At 38.8% G+C, this 19062-nt stretch overlaps 1 protein-coding gene across 2 annotated transcripts in view; it reads left to right on the top strand.

The window, feature by feature from the left end:
* The first annotated feature begins 3131 nt into the window (after window positions 1-3131).
* LOC143210143 (neuropeptides capa receptor) overlaps window positions 3132-19062 on the top strand; it is a 29055-nt gene continuing 13124 nt past the window's right edge. For both annotated transcript variants that reach the window (XR_013009193.1, XM_076426724.1), the window contains exons 1-2: window positions 3132-4986; window positions 18920-19010. Coding sequence is in view for 1 of the 2 variants with exons in the window: in XM_076426724.1 (XP_076282839.1) it covers window positions 4710-4986; window positions 18920-19010 (368 nt within the window). In the remaining variant the exon portion in view is untranslated. The remainder of the gene's footprint in view (window positions 4987-18919; window positions 19011-19062) is intronic.

Raw genomic sequence — 19062 nt, 5'->3', positions numbered from 1 at the left:
AAGAGCGTCACAGAAGAACGATTAAAAACAAAAGTTTTTCGTCAATCAATTATTACTGGACAGCGGATCTTTATACAAAATAAAAATGTTTTACCGGAATTGCAGCAAGCTGGAGTGAGGTAGAAATTGATTTTCTCTGTTGATACCTTCAATGGGTTGAAAATAATATAACAGTATTTTTAACCCTTTGTACTCGGAGTTATTTTAACTCAGAAACATTTTCTCATTCTAGAATATTTCCATTCTATACTATTTCTTTCATCTTATGCATATGGAATTGATATAATATCTCGTATAATACGCGAATGTGTGGGTCTGGGTAATCTAGTACTTTATTAAATACATTATTATTAATGTATTTTATTGATATATATTTAATAATTAATATTTAATATTTAATAACTATAATATATTAATATAATATATATTTTATTAATATTTCATAATTTTATTAATATATTAATGCATTATTAAATAAATTATTATTAAATAACAAATTTAATAATGCAAACAATATTTTTAAGATTGAGTCATTCGAGTGCCAAGGGTTAAAGTCTTCTAATGTTTCCACTGCTTTAAATGGCAGCTTCTCATTTTTCTCGTAAACGCATAAAATCCGCAGTCCAATTACAGTAATAATTCCAATTACAGTAATAAAAGTCGAAGCTGAATTTCAGTCGATTCTCTTAGAAGGATGCGATAGCAGCGTTTCTCGCTTATCCGGGGAGAATACACAAACGAAATTATTAATCGGGGTTGGCGCGCACAATAATTCCCGACGCTTTTAGCAGCGGCGTTCGAGATTGTCGTCCCTGGAGGGATTGCCAAGACGACGTTGAATAAGTTATCCATAACTCCGTGGCAGAGAGAGAGAGTATGCCGGCATTATTTTCGAATTCTCGGTGACCCTAATTGCCAGGTGTATCGCGTGATTTAACGCGGTTTCTCTCACTCGATATTTTAATAACGATTATATCCCGGCGTTTAACGTCATTAACGAACGACCCGTTCATTAATTGAATTCACTTTAAAAGAGACAACGCGCGTCCGGGAGGCTCGCTGGATCGTTTTTCGACGTCGAATTTCCGGCATGCAATGAGCGAACTGTTTCGAATGCCAGTTCTCTCACGGTTGCTTTGATGTTTTTCCGATACCGCAGGCCCACGCAATTTCGATAAAAATATATGTAATACAGTCCGCGGATCGGCCGCACCGCTGTTAACATTCCCGTGGAAATGTAACAGTTACGTTTCCGTTCGGACGGCTATATTCCCCGCGGTTTTCGCGTCGAACGATCGAGCCAATAAACCCTCGCCTCGGTCCGCTTCGATTGCTATTGCGACCGCCACACTATACATAGAAGGAAAGCCGCTTTTTCTAGCCAAAAGTCAATTTTTCAAGATTGAGATGTTGAAAAATGTTTTGTTGCAATTTCATTATTTTTATTTTTATTCAAACCTTTGGGTTATCAAATTATTTCAGCGAAAAAAATGATGATTTTATTAGTTTCTTTCGCAAAAATCAATTTTTTGGAAAATCCTGAGGTGGTAGACAAGTTTTGCGACCAAATTTGAAATCGGCGCGACAAAATCTACGGGAAATGATAAGAAAAAAATCTATCCGTACATTATACTGGATAAACCACAATTTTCTTGTAATTCTGCAAGTTGAACACAGGTTTCCAAAGTTAAAAAACGTTCGTATCACTATCTCTCTATTTTTCCCATATTATGCAATATTTCAGCTTTCATTTAAAGAAGAAATCATCGCTCGATGTCATTTCTATCGAAAGTTCTTTGATTTTCATACAAAATTCATCGGTTTACCCCAAAAAATAAAGGGGAATAGCACCTGTAGGATCGCGATCGTTGACGTTCCACCATTTAACGCCATACTTCGCGGATCAGCACGCTCGATCACCCAAGAACACCAAGACGTTTTTAATCCGACAGTGAAAATTAAATTTAAGAGAGCCGTCCTTGCGGAAAAGCCAATTGAATAAATCTTAGAAGACTCCGCTTCAACTCTTTAATTGATGGTTGGATTTCATTAACTACGTCTTTGTGCTTCGAAGCTGTTTGAGAGTATCGCTTTCATTAAAAATATAATAAAGTTCGTTCGAGCAGAAGGCTACAGATACCATATACCGAAGAAAAGGAGAATTTAAATGATTCAGGATTTATGGGATTATCGGGCTGTTTATGCTAAGTTTGACGCTGGGGCTTTCTTGAATTAAAACTAAACGTTAAGCGTTTTAATGTGGAAGTTTGTTGGCCAACTAGGTTGTCCGTGGCTTCCGAACAATTCTGAATAAGAAACCAGTGTTTATAATATTGAAGATCGGTGACGTCTCCGCGTCATTTTTCTTAGAAAGAATATTTTAATTGGTCTTCCGAATGACTTTCGGAACGATCTAATAGTTGGCGAAATAAATTTAATAAAGAGGAGCAAAACCTTCGCGCAGGACTATTTAAAAACAAAACATTTCTAAATTCAAATTATGTCGCTAGCGATTATTCGCCGCTGTGTCTGCTCCGTCCAAAAATAATATGACATAACTGTCCGCGCCATTAAATCATAAAAGCCTCGGGTTCGCACTGTCTAATAAAAATAACAAGGCTGAGAAATAATTTTATTTGGGCTACCGCCGCGCCAGAAAATTCTATAAAATGAAATTAAGTTAGTTACCGGGACAAAAATTGCAGATTTAGAGTTCATTACGCGGTGAGATTACTTTTTTTAAATTATTCTCTGTCATACAAATGCTACATAATTAAATTCGGTGTATGCAACTATATTACAAGGATACTTGTTTTCCGGATCAGTTTTGAAATTTCTCCCTAAATATCTACAACCCACCATTCATGCACGAAAACAATTTAATTTTTCCAAGTAGCTAAGACCTCGTGCAATTTAGTTCATCCCCATCGGGGAGCAAAGGCGCTAAGAAGTCTCGCGAGTGGACTTTATCAGTCGGACGCTTCTTAACCTTCCCACGAGCTTCCCTTTGAACAGCATTGTTCCTCGAGCTTCGGTGAACAGTATTGGTCGCCTAAGTCGTGGTTTGGGGGTTGAAAGTCCGGGGGTTGGATGCGTAGTGGCTGGGCGCGCGGTGCGAAGGTGAAAAGCAGCACGTTCGGATCGCGGCGTCACTTGTCGACGGTTTGCGAAGCGGGTACGGTCTTTTAAGTGCGGGTCGCGGGTACGATCCTTCGTTTAAAACCTACCTCGCTTTCTGTTGACAGGCGCGGCCATAAATTCGATCATTTTTCATACCACGTTGCATGAAGAGAAACTTGGGCCCGAATGTACCAGGTCCGCTGGTGACAAGCATAGACATAAATTCGATCATTTTGATTTTTCCGATCGGCGAAACGTGAAGAAATATTCGGTGGCGGTGAAAAATTAATTTTTAACGCGGGTACATCTTTGGGCCTGAATGTACCGGGTCCTCTGGTGACTAGCACTGACATAAATTCGATTATTTTAATTTTTACGATTTACGAAACCTGAAGAAATATTCGGTGGCGGTGAAAAGTTAATTTTCAAGCTGGTACGATCTTTAAAGTGCGGGTCGCGGGTACGACCCTTGGGCCTGAATATATCGGTGCCCCTGGTGACAAGCACAGACATAAATTCGATCATTTTAATTTTTCCAATCCGTGAAACGTGAAGAAATATTCGGTGGCGGTGAAAAATTAATTTTCAAATGGGTACGATCTTCTAAGTGCGGGTCGCGGGTACGACCCTTGGGCCTGAATATATCGGGGCCCCTGGTGACAAGCACAGACATAAATTCGATCATTTTAATTTTTCCAATCCGTGAAACGTGAAGAAATATTCGGTGGCGGTGAAAAATTAATTTTCAAATGGGTACGATCTTCTAAGTGCGGGTCGCGGGTACGACCCTTGGGCCTGAATATATCGGGGCCCCTGGTGACAAGCACAGACATGAATTCGATCATTTTAATTTTTCCGATCCGCGAAACGTGAAGAAACATTCGGGGGCGCGGTGAAAAAAAATGTTTAAGACGGGTCCGATCTTCTAAGTGCAGGTCGCGGGTACGATCTTCAAAGTGCGGGTCGCGGGTACGACCCTTGGGCCTAAATATATCGGTGCCCCTGGTGACAAGCACAGACATAAATTCGATCATTTTAATTTCTCCGAACCGCGAAACGTGAAGAAACATTCGGGGGCGGTGAAAAATTAATTTTCAAGCTGGTACGATCTTCTAAGTGCGGGTCGCGGGTACGACCCTTGGGCCTGAATGTATCGGGGCCCCTGGTGACAAGCACAGACATAAATTCGATCATTTTAATTTCTCCGAACCGCGAAACGTGAAGAAACATTCGGGGGCGGTGAAAAATTAATTTTCAAGGCGGGTACGATCTTCTAAGTGCAATCGCGGGTACGATCTTCAAAGTGCGGGTCGCGGATACGATCCTTGGGCCTGAATGTACCCGGCCTAAGAAACATGAAGAGATTACCGGAAGTTCTAGAACACGTAGCAATTTCTGAGCCTCATCCCTCGAATCTCATCCCTTCGTCTTACGAATGACTTCACCGGTCGATCCCGAAGGAGTACTATCGGCAACCATGACTGTCGTGTTTGGGGTGAAGGGGTACTCCTGCGTGACTTAAAGGAGGTGTCACAGTGTGGATAGTTGGGTGGTTTTTCTTTGAGGAAGGTGCCAGAGATCTGTGAACGATGAATGTTACCGATGGACATTCTTTCACGAATTTCACCGATTACCAGCTGCCGAACGAGACCGAGACCGAGTACTTGGAGAGGATACTAGGGGACAAGCACCTGCCCTGGAGACTTCTGGTGCCTGTCACTCTGGTGTACGTTTTTATACTAATTGCTGGGATCGTTGGTAATCTGGCTACCTGCATCGTCGTCTACAGACTGCCGATCATGCAAACACCGACTAATTATTATTTGTTCAACCTGGCGCTGTCTGATCTGTTGCTTTTATTGTGCGGTAAGTACACGTGGTCTTAGTTTGCGGTTTAATTAGTAATCGTTGGTTTCGAGGATTTAACGGGTTTGTTGGCTGTTGGCTCAATTGCGGGCGACCCTTTAATCACGTTTGAGAATTTATTTTTATTGCAATTTGTTCTGGTATATTGACCACTGCTAGAATTTTTGTAGAACCAGCTAAAATAAAATGGACAACTTCTCCCGTGTGGGGCGTTTTCGATTTCGAAAAAAATGTTTTTCCGCTCCGGTCTATTCAACAATCCCTAGCGAACATTTCATAAATGTTTCAGTGATTCCAGATCCAGGTAATTGCTTTGCATATCAATTTTATATAACAATTATGTTCTAATGAATTATGTATACGCAATTATTAACAGTTTAGCTTAATTGCAACGTGTAATTTCCTAATGGAGTATGTTGTATATTAATTCGTCAGTTATGAACAACGTGAAAAATCATATTTTAATTAATAACGAATTAGAAAATAAATATTAAATGCTCGAGGGTTCAATTTCGAAAATGAAAAAGGGATGAGGGTTAATTCAAAGGGTGAATTCCTGTCGCGAAGTCGCGTTGATTACAAATTCCCCACGGAGTCTATCACGTTGATCACACGTTGCTGACACAATTCCTCTTGCTCATCTTTAACAATCAATTTTTACCATACTAACAGGATTTACAAGATTCAAACTAGTTGAAGTTGCCGGTACTATGATAAGCTTCGGCTCTGTAACGTTAAGATCTCTTTAACTAATTAGTTCTTGCAGAAGTTGCCAACGTGGTGGTTTTACAATTAAAAAGAGAGAGGTGAAGTAGTAATTACTGTTCATTAACTTAATCACTGGACTGCGGATCCTTGTGCGTTTAAACATGTATAATTAATGAAAAGAACGATCCCCACAGAGAATCTTCTATTCATCAAATTAAAATTCAAATATCAATTGAATCTTAACCTTTAGCAGTCGAGTGGTGACTCAGCGTCGCCACTAAAATTACTTCAGCATTATTCAAAATATTGTCTAGATTATTAAATATGTTAATTGGTATATAATCAATTACTATATAAACATTTAAATATTGTGTGAGGTATTATAGCAGTTTCATATCCATAAAATGAGAAATATCCTATACAATGAAATTAAGTTAAAATAGCTCCGACTGCAAAGAGTTAAAATTGCATAACGATTTGCAATCTGTTAATCTCTTTAACGAGAGTCACTTAAAAATTAACTCTGGTCGCAATGTATTTAATGCACTTTTTGCATGCAGTTAATGTAATTAACGCACTGTAACAAACTTTAACTCTGCAGTGCCGAATCTCGTTAATTAATTCCTTTGATCCTGCGAATATTTTTCGTGCTGGCTTTTCGACAGTCAACAACGTTAGAGATTGCATTAAATCTTGGAGAAATTTTTCGGGGTAAAGTTTCAGCACAGATCAAAGATAAAAGCTGTCAAGCCGTGCGAATATCGCGGTTGTAAATTCGCCCTCGGGCTGTAAAATGGTCAACGAGAGACAACACTGAACGTTATGGGACACAGCGGATTAATTCATTTGAATAAATAATGAACGGTGGCCAGCGCGCGATATCAGAGACAATAAATTTCGCGAAACCGTTCGTGTTCCTCGGCTGTTCTACTTAGGAATCGATAATCTTCCGGCGTGTCGAACAACCACGTGGATTCGTCTATTTTTAAGACGGTCTTCTTAAGGCAATGCCTTCGGTAATTAATCATCCAGAGGGTTGCGGTGCATTCTGTGGTAATAGGTCGAAGAACCAGGGGTGAGTCAGGTTGAGGGATGAAAACAATATTCCTTGGAATTTCCTTGTCGAACGCTAGCCACGCCGGAATCGCCGATACTGGTTTCGAAACCAGCTCTTGTTGTTCGATTAAACGTTCTCCCAGTGGTAAATTCACTAGATTGCAGATTTTTATGCAAAATAAAAGTTGTCTTGTCTTTCAAAATGAAAGAAATTTTTTTTACATTGTTCACTTTATTCATTGCTCTGCACTCTTCATTCTATTCATATCTCTGCACTCCTCATTTTATTCAATGCTTTGTACTTTCCATTTTATTGAAATACTTTGTACTTCTCACTTTATTCGTGTTGCTTTGCATACTTGATTTTCTTCAGTGTCTTGCATTTGATCAATTCATTTTGCGCTTAATGTGAATATCCCGTCTCGTTTCATTTAAGAATGCAAACTTTATGAAGCGTTTTGATCACTAAATACTATTATAGTCCACGGGGTTATTAAATTTTCAATAACCAAGCCGATCTTCAAGTTCCATCTTGGCATTTTATTAGATTACGAAGCGTCTTCATGAAGAGAAGCTATTACAGTCTACAGAGTTATTATATGTTAATGTAATAGCTGATCTTTGAAGGCCTGTCTTCACTTCATATTGAGATATCTAATTTTGCTTTCAAATAAAATTGATTTAACATCAATCAGGAAAATAAATATGAATAAAGACCATGAACAACAAAAATACTCCATTTTTTCACAGTTTCCGTATCTTCAACATCGTGATGGGAGCAGCATGGTACGGAGGAAAATATAACAATAGAAATACAATAGCTTGCACGCAGTATGAAAAAAATACATGATCGAGAGCCTGTGACATCCAACAAACAAAACATGAGAGCACAAATTGTTTCTGAAAACTGTAACAAAAATACAGAACGTGTTTCACCTAGAATTTATGAAAAATATTGGATCCATATTTATCATCGTATGAAAAACTGAATAATAAATTAGTAAACCTTGAAATGGTCGGTACAAATATTTTTTTCAGAGTTCGCGTTTTCAAATATATTTCGATAGTGTAATGGCTGGATCGCATTTAGAGACGATAGTAGCATAATCATTGATTCCTAATAGAATAGTAATCGACCGAACTTGATGGACGAACCGCACGAGCACGCTTTATCTTCGTCCGTTCGCAACAGTCGCCAAACTATCGAAAAACGATTCCCTTGTCGTCGCAGCGAGTCACGAAGAATATTCGATGGAGACGGAATTTCTATGATGCACAGTGCTCGTGATTCCTCTGTGTACTGTGATATTTCTGCAGCGGTTAAAATACGGGCCGTTGTTTTATTCGAAATTCTTCCGGGATCGTGATATACGACGCGGCTACCGGGGGTTGTATTTTGTAAGTTTATAGCCGCGCGGCTTGCTGCAGCGATCGAAAAGACAGATATTAACTGGCCGAGCGTCTGACTTTCGAGGATTAAACTCCTTTCACTCGATTCTACTCTCGGCACTACTGTTTCGCGTTGAATTTTCTTTCCGACGAAATCGTCGATCCACGATCCACACTTACGCCCGTAAATATGAAAGTGGTCTGAGTGAAACTGTTAAAAAAATGAGTTTACGAGTATTCAAAGATCAAGTCATTCAAAAACGCGCAAATTGGATTTCGAAATTTTCGTGTACGCTGCTACGGATGACGAACAGATGTTCAAGATCATCTCTGGCAGGAACCGCCCTAGATAAACGCACAGAGCCACCCTACATAAATTCACATGGCTGTTTAGTTTAGGGCCCAAACATACGCACAATCAACGGGACGTTGACAAAATACTAATGTTCACTCCAAGGGTACTAACAAGTACCACTCGTCATTGCAGGGGTATTGTATACATTAACGAGCATAACTGATTTAACACACTTTAAATCAGGATAACTTTTTTATGAATGGACCAAACGACTTCAATTTCTCTGTAAGGCTAGAAGAATTATTTTAGTAAATGACGTCTAAAAAATATTTTGAAAAAAATGCATTTGGTCGGAATTGCGAAAAAAAATAGTAAAAATTGATTTTTACTACTTTTTTAGCTGGGCCGATAACGAAAATTTAAAAGATGTGTTTGGTCAACTCGTATAAACTATATTTGCTCCGTAAACCAATTAACCAATTGCAATGAAATTTTCGGAGCAAATATAATTTATACGAGCTGACCAAACACATCTCTTAAATTTTCGTTATCGGCCCAACTAAAAAAGTAGTAAAAAACAATTTTTACTATTTTTTTCGCAATTCCGACCAAATGCATTTTTTCAAAATATTTTTTAGACGTCATTTAATAAACTAATTCTTCTAGCCTTACAGAGAAATTGAAGTCGTTTGGTCCATTCATAAAAAAGTTATTCTGATTTAAAGTGTGTTGAATCAGTTATGCTCCTTACTGTAAGCCCTTGCATTTCTGTTCTCGGGGATTAGTACTATCGTAGCCACGAATCGTGTCGCGTCGAATCGTGCTGCATCTCTGAAAGTCAACTACCACTGAGATCGGTCTAAAGTTCCCCTCCGTATCAAAGTTAACCGTACAGATTCCGCGAGTTCGGCGTAAAATCTATTAGGCAGTGATAAAGTTGCTCCGAGATCCCCGCATTGCCATTGCCTCAAAACCGTGCATCCTAGTTAGTTAATATCTTCTTTCAATTCTCTATATTCTAAATTCAATCCGTTCGCGACAAGTACACAATTTTAATAAAAATTCTTATGATCAGAATATATTTGTGTTCTTTGATAATTCGCGCAAATTCATTAAACTCATAATTATCGTCCAATATCCTAATCGAGTAATTGAAAGGCCCCTCACGATACAATCTTACCGCTCGGATTGTATCAATTAAATTATACTAGTTGCGTGGCCTACTAACAATCCTAGCGACTCCCTGATTTCGCATCAGGTTCGTCTGTGGTCTCGTCCAACCTCCCAGCGGCTCCCCAATTTCGCATTGGGTTCATCCGCGCGTTCTACAACCTCCTAGCAGTTCCCCGGTTTCGCTTTGGGTTCGTCTGCGTTTGACTCCATTCCTAGAGACACCCTGACTTCGCGTGAGGTTCGTCCTCGCTGTCTATAATCCTAGCGGTCCCCCAATTTCGCATTGGGCTCGTCCGCGTACCTTAACTAACAAATTGAGACCATATGCCTAGGGTCAGTGTTGGGCAAATTTTATTTTAAATAATAAATAAACGTGTGATTTTAATTGCAAATAATAACTAAACTTTTTATTTAAATAATTCCAAAATGATGTATTTATTATTTCTTATTTGCAAATAGAAGATTATTTATTATTTGGACTGAGGTGGAAATCAATTAAATAGTTTTTGGTCTTCTCTTATTTCTTGTATTTTGTATATGTATACAATGAACACGTGGCGAAATTAATATCGTGATTACCCGTATGTATAATATTTACATTTACGTAAATACAACTATTTTTTGTACCAGTTTGCTTGGGTCTATTGCACCTGTTGTACACCTGTCGGAGTTGAAGTTGTCGGAGCGCGGTGGTTGTAAATAATCGGCCGATTCGGAGCTGATCCGTGCGCGTTTTTTTTCTGCTATAGCAACCTTTTCAGGTATACCGCCAGTGGTCGGGCTCTCGTCCGGAGGGCGGATTAATGAATGAAAATACAATTTAATTTATGATTTGCTAATACAAATAATAATTGCATATTGTATTTGTAAATAACAATTAACTTTATTATTTTATAAATAAATTCATTTAGACTTACTCAAATCATATAATAGATAATTATTTTTCCGTTTTATTTGAATATCCAAATAACAAATAACTTGTTATTTTAATCATTATTTAAATAATTATTTATTTAAATTACCCAACACTGCCTAGGGTAACAACCCTTCGCCGGCCCACTCGTGCTGCTCGCGGTCCTGGCTCGTAACAACGCCTAATAGTTTTGAAGATATTCAATGAAATGGACTTTTTACCCCAACTTGGAGGCTTATTTTCATCCCCTTAGCACGAATGTCGGCAGCTATAAAAAAAAATACGTGTGAAATATTTTTTTAAGTTCTATATCATACCAAAATTTCATTAAAGGCGTGTTGCGGTTTGGTAACCTCCCTTTGTTCAAAATTGTACTATTTTTCAAGATGCAACTACCGAGGTTCAACTGTACAGATATTGCGGACTCCTTTTTGGGACATCGAGGAGGGGTCGGAGAATTAAATGGTCTCGAAAAAAAGAGACTCCAGGTATGCCGGAAAATTCATTTAGAGTCAAATGGATTGTTGACGATTTAATCCGTAAAGCTGTCGGCTGCAACCGTGCGACAGTGAAATCTTCTGTTTCGGAAAAGTCAAGGCGAAAAGTGCAACGGTATATTGCCACTTCTACACGCGTCATGCGCAGACGAAAGATAAATTTGTTTTAGTCTATGAAATCTAGACGATGCGGAGTCTATGATACTCGGACAACGAAATTTATTGTATTAGCTTAACCATGCTATATCTGATAAAAACATTTTCGATCGGACTATTAATAACACAGTAATCTCTACTGATCACGATTCGAGGTCCACCCTGTATATGCCCCAGACCGCTGTCATAATTATGGGCACAGTTATTCGGTTCAAAATCCGTCGAATTATATTGTCGTACTATTTTTCATGTTGCAACTACCGAGGTTCTACTGTACAGATATTGCGGACTCTTTTTTGGGACATCGAAGAAGGGCCGCGGAATTAAATGGTTTCGAAAAAAAAGAGACTCCAGGTATGCCGGGAAATTCATTTAGAATGAAATGGGTTGTTGACGATTTAATCCGTAAAAAGTCAAGGCGAAAAGCAGACGAAAGATATATACGTTTTAGCCAGTGAAATCCAGTGGGTTCGGAGTCTATGATACCCAGAGTACGTAATTTATTGTATTAGTTTAGCTCGGAATTTGACGCACATCATTTTACTGGAGATTCTGTCGAGCACTAGACATTCCGCTTTGTAACGAGCAATTTAAGTTAGTTTGACTTTCGTACTGCACGTCCCTTTCTTCCTCGCAATTGGTTCTCCAAATATCATAGTTAAAAACAAGTTTGCAGCTGGGAAGTTTGAAGGGTGGTTTCATCCCTTTACTCCGGCGCGGCTGCAATTATGTATTACGGTTAAACTCTGATGTTCCGTGACAGTTATACAGTGCCGATACGAATTTAAACGGGAGATAGCGGGAGTTGGCTTTTTGGCAGTCTAAGGAACGTGATGGACATTTTTTAGTGGGTGAGAATTAATTCTGCACTTGATGGACAGCAGGTTTTTACGAGAGACATGTATAATTTATTTTTAGCACTTAATCCTGTAGGATTTCCGGGATAAAAACATATTCGTGCACCCCTTTGGCCTAACGGTTACCTGTGTACCAAATTTCAGCTTTCTCTTTTCTGTGTTTCGAGACTTTTTTACCGTCACAGAGGACAGAGAAATAACTAATTTAATTTTACCACGTTATCCTGAAGGATTTCCGTGATAAAAACATATTCATGCACCCCTTTACAAACTGGCAATTATATATAGATTAAGGCGTGATTTGTCAATTTTGAATAACTGAATCGTTAATCGACATTTTTCAATCTGGACAAACTGATTATAAACTCTTTAATCCTACAAAGGTGTACAGACGAATTGATTGAAACATATTAGGATGAACTGTGTTTGATGAAACAAATCCATCAAGAACTGATAGATTAATCGAGAAATATCGAAGCAATCTAGATTCGATTAACTCTACTTCCACTGTGAGAGCATTAGCAACGAGAAATCAAAACTGATTTAATTTATCAACGGTTTTCAATACGGACGACATGTATAAAATCGTTCACAAATGAAATTTTTTATTCAACAGAGAAATATTCAATGAAGAATAAAACGAGATCTCTGCAACGTCCGTTTCTAAATAAATCATTAACAATTTTTGAATAGTAATGAGATCCTTTACATAAATCTAAATGTAATACAATCGGTGCCGAACATATTTTTGAAATGATAAAGCCTCGTCGAGAGCCTCCTACGCGAGTTCCACGCATAATCAAACGAATAGAAATTCTTGGAAAGTCGGGGCAGACCGATTGAATGGAAAACATCAGGGGTAGTAGCTGTTTGCTGGATGCATTATTAACCTCCTACACAGAGGATTGAATGCGTAACCAAAGAGGATCACACAGGATCCTTCAAAGGTTAATAGACGGCCGGTCGCTTCGAATCCTGTTCGAATTTGAAGGAGTCACCGGTGAACGGAAATGTCGAGGATCAGAAAGTTCGTGGGCAGCAGGGTTGCGCGAGCACACACCCCGTATTCCCTCGTTCAAAAGTTTGCGACCTAGGAGTTTCAGATGAGAATTGATACGGGAACCTGCAGACAACACGGTGTTGTCAATCGCTGTGCTCCAACATCATTGTCAATGTGTGTTACATTGATGATGGGGGTGGATTATGGGGTATGTGTGTGGTGTTGAGGATAATTGAAACATTATAAACACTATCTAAAATAATATGATGGTCCACACAATACTTTTGTTGGTCTTTGAGAAATTTTTTGATTGGCCACAATGCTTTCGAGTCCTTCTATTTGATCCATTGGTGGCGTTATTAGTAAAAAAATACCTGTATTATTCTTTTTGGTCCATTGGCGGCATTGTTTGTGAAAATAAATATTTGTATACATTTTTAAATATATACATATATATTTATTTATTTATTATTGCTTTAAACCGATGCTTCCCAAAGGCAAGTATTGTTTTCCTCTTTGTATTAGTTCCTTCTAAAAGTTTATGATATAATATAATTATGTATTTATATACATTTTTAAATGTAGGGTAAAGTGCCCCAATATGGTATAGTCGCTTATTATGGCACTACCTCTTGTAAAGGAGAAGTCGCATTCTAGTGAGAAAATCCTCAAACAATAGTTTACCATATTTACTCAACAGTGTGCAGTGCAATCGCTCCATTCTATAGATTTTAGTAATGATCCTCCGCTAGTTGTGCCTCACGTGTTGAATATTTTTGTGGTTAGATTTTCTATTGTATCTTTTTCGAGGAAGATAGGTGATTTTGAAATGTTTGAACACATCTGTAGTTTCAGTTCGTTTATATTAATGTTTGCCAACTGTTGGTTTGGGCTGAAATTCATTTTCTCTTTGTCAATAGCTAGTATTATCAGTCCACGTGGAGTTCCCAATATGGCACTACCAAAGGTTCCCTAATATGGGTATAGCTATATATATTATATTGATATTCTTGGTGTGAGTGCCAAATGTGGCACTAGAATGAGAGAACAAGAATCTTATAGGGAGGAAATGCATCTACAACTGGTCATTTTTTGGTCGAAAAAGAGCATTCTAAAATAATCAAAGTGACATCAACAAAAAGTGGTTCATATTTGAGCACTTTACCCTATACTTTTAAAAAATAAATACCGCTATTTTTCCTTTCAGCCCATTGCATTAGTGGCATTATTTGTGAAAATAAATGTACGAAAAAATGTGAAAGCACTGTAAATTGAAAGGAAGGCAAAGTAATATTGGCAATCGTTTAGTAGGATTGTGAGAGGGATCGAGCGAGCGAATTTATTCATTTATTCATTCGCCGATCGTAGGTGGGATCAGGACGTTTGATATCCACGTTGTTATAATGTTCGCTTTATCGATGTTACTTTTGGAACAGACACGTGGCTCGATTAATGAGGGAAATTCCTTTGCGGGAAAGGTTTCCGCTATTAACAGTATCGTCACGTATTCGGCGTTAATTGTCGGCTAATGGCTGGTTCCGATCTTCCTCGAGAGAACCTCGGACTCGTTACGATCCTGTTTGTATCGGCCGAGCCGTGGAATTGTCAGACCGCTTCAATGGATTTGTTTGCATCGGGGACGCAGCATTTACTGTTTACATCCGCAAATTACATCCGTTGATTCCGTCTTTTTGTTCGTGCGCCGTCGTGGTTTTTGCCAGCCCACGATCTGTGGAGCAATTTCGCTTGGAAATGCCGTGGGGAGTGGAAACCCTCAGCGTGAAAAAGAAATTCTATCAATATCGACATATCGCTGAGGATCACGATATTATTTCTGTTGTTATATTATATTATATATTATTATATGGTAACGCAGCTGAAATATTGACAAGATCAATTTAATTCAATTTTGATTTACTTGTGTTTTGCAACAGACAAATATACAGTGGATGTACAAAGTATTCATACACCTTTTACAAACAGTAAAAAACGTTTCTTGCGACTGAATTTATTATGGATTTGAAGAATTTTCTTCATAACGACAGTTAAAAGTTCCATGTACGATTTCTTTCAGTGGTTTTATTAAACTTTGACCGAGAGGTACTGTCAATGCGATGTCGATATGTTCTATAGATCTGTCAATCAGGTCCTCGTTTCAATCCCACAAAACAGCTAAAAAAGATCGTACATCAAGTTTTAAGGGCTCGTTGTAAAGAGGAAACTTCAATCTTCGAATCCAATCTAGATTGAATGACGAGAAAAATTTTTCAGAGTTTTCACAGATGTTTGAATATGTAACATTTACGAGAAGAATTCAGGCACCAAATTTTTATGTTGCATGAAGATCCGCTGTCTGATAATAATGAACGCTTAATCGCATATAAAGAAGCTTATTGTCAATGTATAACAAAACTGGCGAAAACGCGCCGACGGAATTCGAGGGTTGCTCGTCCAGCAGCAAGACGCGTCTGTGCATTTCCTTCTTATAATTATATCAGCGCGAGCAGTGTCTCGAATGGTTAACCTGTAGCCAGTAAATTTCTCCCGGCCCCATTTATCCCACGAACCCGTTATCTTCGCTTGAGCACCTTAATTAATTCAACAATTACACTCGTCTATTTGCGTGGTCCGGTGAAACGACGTCGCCCACTTTATTTCGATAGACACAGCTCCCGAAAGTTTGTTTGGCACCAGGAAAACCACAATCCTACCGAGTTTAGGTCAATAGATTTTCATCGCGCATTCCGCAGATATTGTTTCAAAGTATATCCAGCTGCGGTTCCCAGGGATCAAGTTTCTTCGTTCCGATAAAGATGAAACACAACGATCGGGGAGACGGAGTTATTGGATGGCGGAATTGGGGAAAATCAGTTTAACCTCGGTTACTGGAATAGAATTAGGCTCGGAACTATGCTTACGATCTTCGTGCACGATTCTCGGACTTGGTTACACAAGATTTCTACCCGTAAGCTTGATCCCGGTTCATTTTATACTTCGATTTTAAAGGTGGAAGCTTCCTCTTCAAAACGACAGCTTAAAAATTTACGTACGATCTCTTTTAGTCGTTTTATCGAGTAAATACGTAAAATCCGCAGTCCAGGAATTAACACCAACGTCTTTAGTAATTTTTCAATTTTTTTAAAATGATCGTAGCTAAATAAATCTTAGCTAAAACGTTCGAAAAATGATTTTAGCGGAGTAACAGAGTCGCGAAGTGAACAGGTGATAATTTCTGGGCTCCGTGGTGAATAAATGAGAACTCATTTTTATGCGATAATTTTTTGCAACCTTCTACGCTCAATATGTGTGCGAGATCGTTGCAGATTAATCTTAATTTACAGGCCTGAATGGAAACGTCTGTATTAAAGATCGATCTGGTTAATGGTAAAAATAAAAATCCGAAAAAAATAACCAACACGGTTGCGCAGGGATGTAATAGAAAAAGAAAGAGTCGCTAATTGAATTTCAAACGGTTCCCGGAACGAGAAGTAATTTCGGAACGAAGAATCAACAATTTGCGGGGTCTAATCAAGCAATTTTCTCACGGACTAACAGTATTTTGTCGGGCCGTTTATCAGTTGCTTTGTTATTTTCCGTCAGGGTGTAAACAGGCGTGCTCAGAGTTCCATAAAAATATGCGCCACCACGGGAGCTGTAATCTGTTGTTCGGAAAATATTGCATTTCCCTCGTGGGTCGAGCATGCATTTGCATACATGCATATCGAGCGTGTTTCGCAGGGGCGAGAACGCGCGCCTTTTGAAAGTAAAACGAATATAGCACGCGCGAATGGATTCCCAACGTCTATGGTTGTAAAATTGAAATCGACATGCTGATAAGTTTCGCATAAAGGATGAACGATGCTCGGACGCCCGTGACGATAGCAATTTTCGTCTTCGCGTCGAAGCCCCGCGGGTGGCGACGAGATTTTAATGACATCGAGAAACCGGAAGGCATTCCTTCTCCTTCGTCCATTTTTCCAGGAAAAATTTTCGGATGCACTGGTGCCCAATGAACGTTCTCCTTTAATGGCGGACTTCCTCACGCGAAATTGCCCGGTCGCATTAGGTCGCTGCGGAATTGTTACGGACATCATTTCCACGGAATTTATTCGTTCGACTCGCTCGCGTCAAAGTTTTATTTATTGCAAAGATGTACATCGGATACTTATATCTAAAAGTAATTACCAATTCATTAACTTTGGAATGTATGAAATCTGTGTGTAAATATGTATATTCATTGTAGCCATTATCTGATTAATATGAAAGTATACATATATGCATTAATTAATTTTAAATATTCTTAATGGGTGAAATTGATTTGCATAAGCTTCAATTTGACTTGCAAAACGACGAATTTGGAGTGCAAAACCTATAGACGTATAAAGAATGGTTAATTATTCAACATATAATTTACATTGCTGCTAATATAATTCATCCGACTAGACTTTCCCGCAGACTGTGTTCAATAAATCTGGCGAAATGCGAGGCTTAAGTCTGAATTGTGACTGGCCACGCGAAAACAGAAGTCACTGTGTAATCGTAACATACTATAGCAATTAAACAGGCTGTCCAACTGTCCAGTCCATAGAGCTATTTAGAAACAGCACCTTACTCCCGAGTAATTCAGGTTTAAATCACTAAAAAAGAAAGAAAGAAAGAAAAGTGTGGCCTTCAACCATATGGTCCCACGTGTGCAATACTACATACGACCTTTTCTATTGCTATAGCAGATGGGCAACTTCTTGAACGAGAAAAATTGTATTTGTTCTGAAATTGAGCTCAAGATGGCATGAAAATGGATCGATAGAAAAGTTTCCGACGCTCTCGTTGCGTCTCCGCCCGGAGAAATTGTATTAACAATATTTATATCGAGGTTAAATGAAAAATAACGCTGGAAACATTAATGGCAGACGGTTTATCGACTATTCAAAATCGGTTCGGGTTGTTATTGATTTCCCTGTCGAAGCTGGAAGCTCGGTCGCAGTTCCACGGTTTCTTTATTTATTTGTTCGTGGTAGTAGTATTGTTTCCAAAACCGGGAATCCTCTAAGGCGGGTCCCGTGAAATACTGTTCTTAGCCATGCGTCCTTGGTTTTCCAGCTCTCTGTGCAACGTGCACCCGAGGAGAAAATATGTATATAAAAGCGAACTCTCCTCAAAGACACTGCACCACCGCTCCTCGTTCACTCGATATCGCGGCTGCGGTCGGAGAGGAAGAATGCATGAATAACACGATTCTGTTGACGTTCCGAAACACGCCAATTTCTCCGGAAATGGTGAAATGCGACATCAAATATTCATAAACGAATACTATTCTACGAAGCCTCCAATAGTCGTTTTCTGCTTCCCGAGTTGCTCGGCACGCTTTCTAGATATGTACCTGCCCGCGCAAAATGCGATGGAAATGCTCCACTTCGGTGAACGATACCGAACTGTCAAAAGATTACTGTACAATTGCGCTCCTTTCAATAAGAGATCCCTATTTCACGTGTATTTAATCACATTAGATTAACATTATTAGATCATTCTGACTTTTTCACTGTCTTAAACGGCACCTACTCATTTTTGTCATAAATGCATAAAATCCGCAGTCTAAGATCGATAATGAATACCATTTAGAGAGAATTCAACAAGACTATTTGTTAACTTTTAATGAAAAAAAGGAAAATGTCTATGCAAATAGTTTCTGTACCTCGCACTTAATGCAGAGAATTATTTTCCATTAAAAAATCCGCAGTTTAGTAATTATTGATGGAATTGTCCATCTAGAATCGACAAGATCCAACGCGGTTGACGAGAATTCTCGATGCGACAGGATCCCCACCCTTCTATTAAAATAGATGGGCGATCGGTCTCTCATCCGGTGAAAGGTTTCCGATTTTTTTCCAGGAATTCCCTTCGAGTTGAGTCAATTTTGGAAGCAGTACCCGTGGAGATGGGGATTAGCGATCTGCAAGCTGCGAGCGTACATATCGGAATCGTGAGTATGCTACTGTACGTTTATGGTGGAGCTGCGAGGAACTAGAGGAGCG

Source organism: Lasioglossum baleicum, chromosome 6 (genome assembly GCF_051020765.1).
Source record: "Lasioglossum baleicum chromosome 6, iyLasBale1, whole genome shotgun sequence".
Classification (NCBI taxonomy): domain Eukaryota; kingdom Metazoa; phylum Arthropoda; class Insecta; order Hymenoptera; family Halictidae; genus Lasioglossum; species Lasioglossum baleicum.
This window is presented reverse-complemented; position numbering and strand designations above follow the sequence as displayed.